Here is an 8,910-nt window from a genome sequence, read left to right on the forward strand (position 1 = left end):
AGAACATTACCGATACATTCTATGTTTACTTGCTTGTCTGATTTTTTCTAACTCTTCACCAAAGACCATTGGATTAGATGTTCTGAATTATATTTTTGACAGTTTTATAACCATGAAGATTTTCACTTCTTTAAAACGACTTTTTCTCTTCTCTTTCTCCTAGATTCAAACTGGCTGTAGGCTCACCTGCTTCTTTTCTTTCCTTATCCTTCTGCATACTGCACGACCACTCCCTTAATCATTAAGCCCTTATGTCAGCATCAAACAGTCTTAGGAACAAAGCCTCAAGTCTGCTGACCACAGAAGCAGAGTTTCATTAAACTAAAAATAACACCACACCCATGAAGGCCAGAAGGACCCTACCAGCATCCCCTTGAAATCAGACAGAACTATACCGCGACTGACATCAGAACCTGATGAAATGATCAGCTGCCTCCTACCTCAGCCCTGACCAATCAATAGAGCCCATGATCCCAACTTCCTTAGCTATTAAAGAGATTTTCCCAAAAAACCTATCCCCCAGAGGCCATCAAGGGAGCCAGGTCTTTGAGCACTAACTCGCCTGTGTCTCAGGGCTTGGTGCCATTTCCTCTATTTTCTTCATTGCAAACTCCTGTCTGTGTTTCTTTTGGCTTTGACACGAGCAGGCAAAATGGACCCCCTGAGTTCAGTGTCACAAACTTCCTGGGTCAATATCCTTTCCGTATTATTTTCCTCCTTGAATTCGATATCTGCCTTTCAACAAGTGAAAAAATCTAAATTCTATAAATGACAGAATCGTTCTTAATCTCCCTGGGCTTCAACAATAAATAACTCGGTATGACTGCTTTTTCTGAAGGGTTTCTTTCTGTCATTGCTACTTGGTTAGTTAATGTCTCTTTAATATTCAGAATTTTGTAAACTCAAATTCTCTGACTTAAGATAAATTAAAACTTCAGAAAGGAAGTCAAGAAACTGTAGTTATCTTACTGAGCACTAAGAAAGGTCTCCTGTCATTTTCTATATTGCCACTTCCTATTTTCAATCTACATCAGGTATACATCTGCCATTTTTTCTGCCCATTTAGGTGGCCAGTAACAAGTGAATGTAATTACGTTATCTCTGTTCCTCTTTCCAATAAGTTTTCTGGGGTTTTCCCCACTCTGGTTCATGGATTACCCAGCAGTTGTATATCTTGACATTCAGAGCCCACTGTCTCAAGTCCTAACAGCTCTTCCCTTTCAAGTAGGCCTGTAGCTTTTCGGTCCTAGATTCCAATCCTGAGTTCCATCCTAACAAGCCTCAGTGACACCGAAAATACACATTAATCCTCTTTTGTAATAAAATTCCATTCATTGTATTATCCACATTCTACACATCTGCATAGAGACATCTGAGTTACTGTTATTTCTAGTCCCTGAACCAATGGTTTTCTCATTTAATTACCGGCCCCGCCTCCCCTGGAGTAGCATTTCATCTTCTGCCTGCTGTCCTCCAAGAGGACAAAGAAGTTAGCAGGCCGTGGCCAACTCTCTGAGGAGTGTAACCAATTTCACTATTTCATCCGGCCTTTTGATCCCGTCCTTTGCGAGCAAATTTAAAGCTCTATCAACTACCTATGAGAAGAAAGAGCAAAAATATCACCTGTGTTCTCAAAGTCTTTTAATTTCCTCATCAAGGTCATAACCCTGTGATGGATGCTTTCATGAGGCTCCTTCATATTATCAAGATAAATATGGAAGTATAATGAAACCAAAACAAATAAACAAAGAATTTAAGATAAATGCTTAATTACTGTTATTTAAAACGGTGCTTCTCAAACTTTAAAGTGTGTATAATCAGCAAGAGATCTTGTTAAAATGCAGATTCTGATGTAGTAGATCTGGGACAGAGCCTGAGATTCTGCATTTTCTAGCAAGTTCCCAGGTAATGCTCCTGCTGCTGGCCTACTGATCACACTTAGAGTCACAAGGTTCTAATATTAACATAAACCAGGCTTCCATTTCTGAATCATTCTAAATTTCAGAGATACCATTAAAATAAGAACTGGCCTAGTATTTAAAACAGGTGGAAAAGGGCTTGACTTGGATCAGAAACATTTGTCTTAGCTTTAGTTCTGCCATGAGTTGGCTGTGGGCTTTTGTTAAATCATTTTACTTACTTAGACCTCAACTATAAAACTAAGAGGAGGGACATGGAGATTAGATGACCTCAAAAGTCTCTTCTTAAACCAGTGGGTTTACAGATTTATTAAGTAAACCTGGGCTTAAAGAATTAGCAGGAATTCCTTCCCAGGCATTTTAGTAAGATTAGATATCTAGAAAACAATCTCAGTACAAATCTTCTAAAATTGCTGGATAAAATACTAAAAAATGTTTCCAGTGCTTGGCTGAGGTGATGAAAAAGGAAGGAAAAATCTTAGAAGAGAGAAACAAAGAAGTTAGCAGGCCTTGGCCAACTCTGAGTAGTAGAGGCCTGGATTGATTTGGGCCCTGTGCCTTGGGGGGCTAGCTATGGGAGAGAGAAGGATTCAGAAAAAGCTACTAGGATCTCGAATGGTAACACCGTGAGACTGGAAATAAAAAGTCTTTAGGCTCCAGAGAGAGATGGTAGGACCTTGGCTCTGGGCTGGGGGAAAAAAAGTCTGCCTTGAGAATGTGAAACCACAAGCCTGCCTTGACACACATTTACAGCTAGAATTCATACTACTGGTTTAGCCCAATAAACCTCCAGAGAAACCAATGTGGCCTGGCAGAAATAAATACAAACACTTTCAGAAAACATACATTCTAAACCCAGACATCGAAGAATCCCCGAGGCTAAATGTCCAAGAAACAAGAGGCTACAATCAAAAATCATAAAACAGTAGGGAGGAGGGAGGTAGACGAGGTAAAGAGGGTCAAAGATGTGGTGAGAGAAAGAAATCTAACTACGAGAGGGGAGCACACAGTGTAAACATGTGTATGCCTGACTGTTAAAGTGCACAGCTGAAACTTATTGGATTTCGTTAACCAATGTCACCATAAAAAAAAAATAAATTAATTTTAAAAAAATCATAAAACAAGCGAAGAAGTAAAATTACTGAATGAGGATCAGTGGTGCAAGCAACACACTATTCAATCAAACCTGTAAAGGCTACAGATAATTTATTTCTGCATCTGAATATTACAATAGGTATGTTTAAAGAAATACTAGGACATCAAAAGTATAACAAAGGAACAGACTTTTATCCAAATGACCAAGCAGTTATAAATGATCCAAATAGAACTAAAATTTAAAAATACCATAACTGAAGTCAAAATTTAAACTAATGGAATAGACAGAAAATTAGGCAACTAGAGAGGAAAACAGTAAATTATAAGACGGATTTAAATAATCCACAACACAGCACAAAAAATAAAGATAAATATTAGAGTCGTTATGAGACACAAAAGAATGAGAAAAAGCAATATTCCAAGAGCTAAAGGCTTGGCTCCAAATTTTCCAAAACTGTTTCGGTTTCAGGGGCCTCAATCGGGATAGATGAATAGAAAGAAATCTCTATATAGACAAACGGCAAAACTCTACAAAGCAGAAATCTAAAAGCAGCCAGAGAAAAGACAAGTTACTTACAGAGAACAATTAGGATCAAATGGGTTTGTTGCAGGCTGGTCTCCCAGAATAGAAGGTGGCCTCCTGCAAGGCTGTAGCCACATAGAAACCTGCTATGGTCTTGTGTTAAATGAAACAGTCCTGGTTAACAACAAGGCTAGGACTCCGGAGCCTTAATCATGCCACAGGAAGTATTGGTGGTTCCCATCCACATCACACAAACTCAAGTACAAGCCTTAGACAGGCTCCAATCAAGCTAGGGAAGGGGTGAGGCGAGCTCACAGCCACAAATGCTGAGCTGGACATGACAAGCCAAGGTTCCATCACAGTGTCCACTCCACAAGTTCCGAGTTTCTTCTGGAGTCTGAAGCCTGACCCCGTGGCTAAGTGCTGCGGCAGCGGCACGGCACACCTGTTACTAATGTTTTCTCTGCTGAGTTTCCCCATTGAATGCTGCTCCAGCAAGCCTGGTGTGTATTCCCTGGTGCATATTCCCTGGCCATCTGCCTTTCTTTGCAGTCTTCAAAAAGCTGGGAGAATTATACATCTGGCAAAACTGATTTTCAAAACAAGGACAACATAAGGACATGTCCAGACAGACGAAAACAAACATAGTTTACTACTATCAGACAGTCATTGCAGGAACTTATAAAGGATATTCTTCAGGAAAGAGAAAATAATTCTAAAGGGAAGATACGATATGCAAGAAGGAATGCTGAACCAAATATGAATGTACAACGATACGAGCATTAGCTAGACAATTATACATTATTGGCGATTCCACCTTCCACAGTTTCAGTTACCCATAGTAAACTGCAGTCGAAAAATATTAAAAGAAAAACTCCAGAAATAAACAATTCATAAATTTTAAATTGTGGCACTGTTCTGAGGGGCTAATAAAATCTCTTGCCCTCCTGTTCTGTCCCACTCAAGACGTGACTCATCCCTTCGTCCAGCATCCTTGCACGGCACATGCTCCTCATCTTTTAGTCATTTAGTGGCCATCTTTTTATCACATCAGCTGTTGTGATATCGCAGTGCTTGTGTTCAAGGAACTCTTGTTTTGCTTAATAATGGCCCCGCAGTGCAAGAGTAATGATGCTGGCAATTCGGATATGCCAAAGTATATGATTATATAGGAAAAAACAGGGTTCAGTACTACCTGTAGTTGCAGGCATTCACTGGGGGTCTTCAATGTATTCCTGTGGATAACGGGTGACTACTGTAACGTTTAATTTATAGGTTTAAAATACAGATGGAAAATTCTGGGCAATAACAGACTATAATTTAGGAGTTAACTATTCCAAGGGCCTTATATTACCAGGAAGGAGGGTAAGGAGAATGATTAGCTTCAGACCTTAAGTTAAATGTAAGTGTCAAAAGTTCAAGGGTAAGCACTAGAAAAACAGAAGCAAAAATGAAAGGAACAAGGGGGTCTTAATTAATTCAAACAAAGGGAAAAAATAAGATAAAATTAAAAAACAAAATGAAAAAGTAAAAATGCATCCAAATATACCTATAATAATAAATATAAAAGAACAAATCTATGAAGATAAAAATTATCAGAATGTATTATTATTCAAAAGTCCAACTACAAGCTATTTAGAAGAAATATTTCTAAAACCTAAGGATACAAAAGTTAAAATAATTAAAAATTACATATAATGTAAACAATCAAAAGAAGCCTGATATAGATATATTAATATCAGACAAAATAGAAACTATCATTACTAGAAGAGGTCATTACATATTGATGAAAGATTCAATTTACTGAGAAGATATCAATTCTAAACCTACACAGAGACTTAATAACACACCCTGAAAATATGTGTCGCAAAAACTGATGGAAATACAAGGCAAAATTCGCACTATAAAGTATTTCTCAGTAATTGACAAATCAATCAGAAAAAAATCATTAAGAAATTAGAAGATCTAAACACAATTAACAAGCTTAATGTAATTTATCTTCTTTCGACCCACCGGTATTCCTAAGTGCTGATTCTGCAGTCTACCTCCATTTTCAGCACTGGGCATACCTCTTAGAGATATTAAAAAATAGGATGATTAGTCATAGAAATCAAAGATTAAACAAGAGTATAAAAAATCACTTTTCCCTGTAACAAGTATTTTTAGCATAATGAATACAAAGTCAATTGATAAAATAAACATATTAAGTAAAAGATATTTAGTATCAGCCAAGAAATTTAATATCGGCATAACCATGAGAATTATACACATGGAATGTCTGAAGCAAAGCCAAAGTCTAAGAAATGACTGTGAAACTATTAATGTGATATGTGTATCCAATATAGAATACACAATCAGTAATTTTTTTTTCAATTACAGTTGATAGACATATTATATAGTTTCAGGTGTATGACCTAGTGATTAGAAATTTATATAACTACGAAGTGACATGATTACTAATGTTTTATCCTGGAATGGCAGTTTGTGTTTATGACATTGTGGAGAGAAAAATGTGACTCTTCCCCCAGTAAGAACACGCTATTTAAATTTCTACATCATCCAAGAAAAAAACAGTTATAGTCTCACCATGCCACTCCTAGATGTGAAAATAAAAATCATTTAACAATTATCCTATCTTAAAATAGAAATATCTTAAATAGCAGTTTGTACAATATCCTCATCTGCTAACCCGCCATACACAGTTGCCATTTCCAACAATTCTAAAGGAAGATATGTGAATTATCTTAAAATTTTTTCTACTTATCTTCATTAATACCTGCATAGGACATTAAAAAAAAAAACAAAAAAACAGTAAAATCAATATGGTCCTGCCGTCTAAATCTTAACTAGGATACTAGAATACTTAATTTAAATGACCAAGTATGTCTTTATTTTCTAATGCTGAAAATTACCAAAGTATTTCTTTATAAACATCACCAATAAATGGTACCACTATAGAGATGTTCAAACCAGAAAACTCAGAATATGATTGTTGTGTTTAGCAAATAAAAATAGACGATGCTTAAATTTGAATTTCTGATAATTATAAAATTTTTCAGTAATAAGTATGTACCGAATAGAACATGGGACACACTAACATTAAAAGATTGTTCATCTGAAATTCGAATTTAACTGGCATCTTGTATTTTATCTGACAACTCTAGCTGGGATTCTTCCTCCATTATCTCCTGCATGCAATCTACCACACTAACACCTGTCAATGGTACCTCCTAAAAACATTCAAAATCCACCCACTTTTCTCCATTTCTTCTGCTGCCATCTTGATCTAAACCACCAATAGAAGAATCTCCCAACCAGGCTCTCTGCTTCTACTTTTATAAAAATATCACTTATTCTAAATGCAGTAGCATCAACTTAACACTAAGAAAAATAAACGCTAACTTCAAGTTTCTCCTTTTCTAGGGTCATTATTTGGTAGCAGTAGAAATCTAAAATCTCTAAAGCAGCATGAGGGGCCAATGAACTCACAATTCTAAAGAGACAAGGCCTTTCATGCATAACCTGTGAGATAGTCCCAAGGAAAGTAATAGTTCTCTTGGGTATGAAGGAGCCAATGACCTATATATATTAATTATTTTGCTTACTGGTGTTTACTGCCACAAAGGGACAGAGCCAGAAAAAAAAAATCTGTGCAAAACTGGTAAATTTAGGACCCAATAAAGTTGGTTTAAAATATTCTCGTCTTTCAGAATGAATTCTAACAGACTGCTTGATTTTAGCCCACATTTGATTGAGACAGATTCCTGTCATTCGAATTGATATTCTATGGACACCATCCTGGTTTGAGTAGGCCCATCAGCCCCAAGTTGTAAAGCATAGGCAGAGAACATTATTGAATTTGGGCAGTCAGCAAGTAGGATTCAAATAAATATAAAACATGTGGCACCAACTTTTTCAGATTACTGCTGCTCAGGAACAGTTGCTGCTTCCTAAGGAATGAATAAATGGTTTGGTTGTGAGAGCTCGTTATCTCCCAGTGCTGCCAGACTGTCATGTCTGATCAATAGATACCAACAAAACAGATTATACATAGAAATGTAAGTGCAGACTTGTGTGACACTGCAGAGCGGTACAAGTTAACCAAACTCAACGCAAATTACTGCCATCAAAATAACGGGAAGATCTAAAGAAAACAGATTTTCCTGTTTATCAGTAAGGCAATGGAATTGTTACAAGTGACTCAGATCATTATGGCAATTCAAGTGTTTCAAAGTTCTCATGGAAATTTGAACATTCGTCTATTTAACACAGAATATCACCATGTTTTAATGTTGTTGGTATAGAACAAAGAAACTCTACTCAGTTCTTCCCACATGAACCGAGCATTACAAATGAAGTCAAAAGAGCCTGAGTTACTTTATTTATGGTCCAGTTATTATTTAATAAACAAGCCTTTCTGAGGATAAAACTTAATCACAATGCCAAAACCATTCTTGGAAGTCATATCCAAAATAGTTTTTTGGTATATTTTATCTCCTCCTCTACAGTAGGGAAACATTTCAGATTATGGATATCCTGGCAAGGCCAACCTTAGAGCTATCAGAAAGAGACATGAACGTTTGGATGAAACTGGTGTAGTCAACACCTGTAAAACAAGTGTGGATGCTGCCAGATCACACAAACCTTAAAGTCTACACTTGTATTTCCGTGTATAGTAGGTTTGGTTGGTGTCCACTGATTACACATCAAAGTGACAGGTTAGCAGCCCTGCGACATGACTAGCTCCCAAAACCAAAATAAAATCTGTAAAAATAATTCATTCTCAGTTCTTTCTGGCACCCGAGACCCCAGACTCGGGGATTAGAAGTTGTTTTGGTCACCAGAACTGCACTGGAAAGTATACTTAGGGCAGAAGTGAGCTTTCTTATAGGAGATTTCCCTTGGAGCCTGAGGATCATAAATCATGAAAGGGCACTGCCCTGAGACCATCTTAGCTCCTTCTCCTGGGTCCGTAAGTCCCTCACCAGGATACCGGTGCTTTCCAAGCCTTCGATTACACTTACAATAAGGTCCACTGCTTGGTAGAAAACGTTTGGGGAGACGTTGCCTTTTTTCAGAACAAGGCCTTTTTTGCGGCCCTCCTCCCGGCCCAGGAGGGCCTGTGCTTTATGTCTGAAGAAGTTGGCAGGAAAAAAAGGCGCGGTGATGTGAAGCATCGAGATCTACCGCCCCCACTCCCGGGTGCTGGCGAGGTGGTCGCCGGCCCGCGTCTGGCCTGGGTGCGACAATCCCACGGCGCCGGACCCGGTGCTCCGACCCAACGCCGGTTACCGGGGAGTGGGGACGGGGCTGGCGGCGGGGCGATGAGGCGAGAATGGGGGGAAGAGGGAGCCGGCCTTGCTCGCCTACATA

At 38.1% G+C, this 8,910-nt stretch overlaps 1 protein-coding gene across 3 annotated transcripts in view; it reads right to left on the reverse strand.

Annotated features, from left to right (window-relative positions):
- Positions 1–4,032, reverse strand: part of NSMAF (neutral sphingomyelinase activation associated factor) — a 50,245-nt gene extending 46,213 nt beyond the window's left edge. For 2 of the 3 annotated variants that reach the window (XM_025041179.1, XM_025041178.1), the window contains exon 1: positions 3,592–3,689. In XM_025041179.1, the coding sequence (XP_024896947.1) occupies positions 3,592–3,674 (83 nt within the window). In that variant the 5' untranslated portion in view covers positions 3,675–3,689. Of the gene's footprint in view, positions 1–3,591; positions 3,690–3,982 lie in introns of those variants that run through there. The other variant, XM_025041180.1, reaches the window with a different exon arrangement.
- Positions 4,033–8,910: the final 4,878 nt, after the last annotated feature.

Source organism: Pteropus alecto, unplaced genomic scaffold (assembly GCF_000325575.1).
Source record: "Pteropus alecto unplaced genomic scaffold, ASM32557v1 scaffold87, whole genome shotgun sequence".
In the NCBI taxonomy this organism is placed as follows: Eukaryota; Metazoa; Chordata; class Mammalia; order Chiroptera; family Pteropodidae; genus Pteropus; species Pteropus alecto.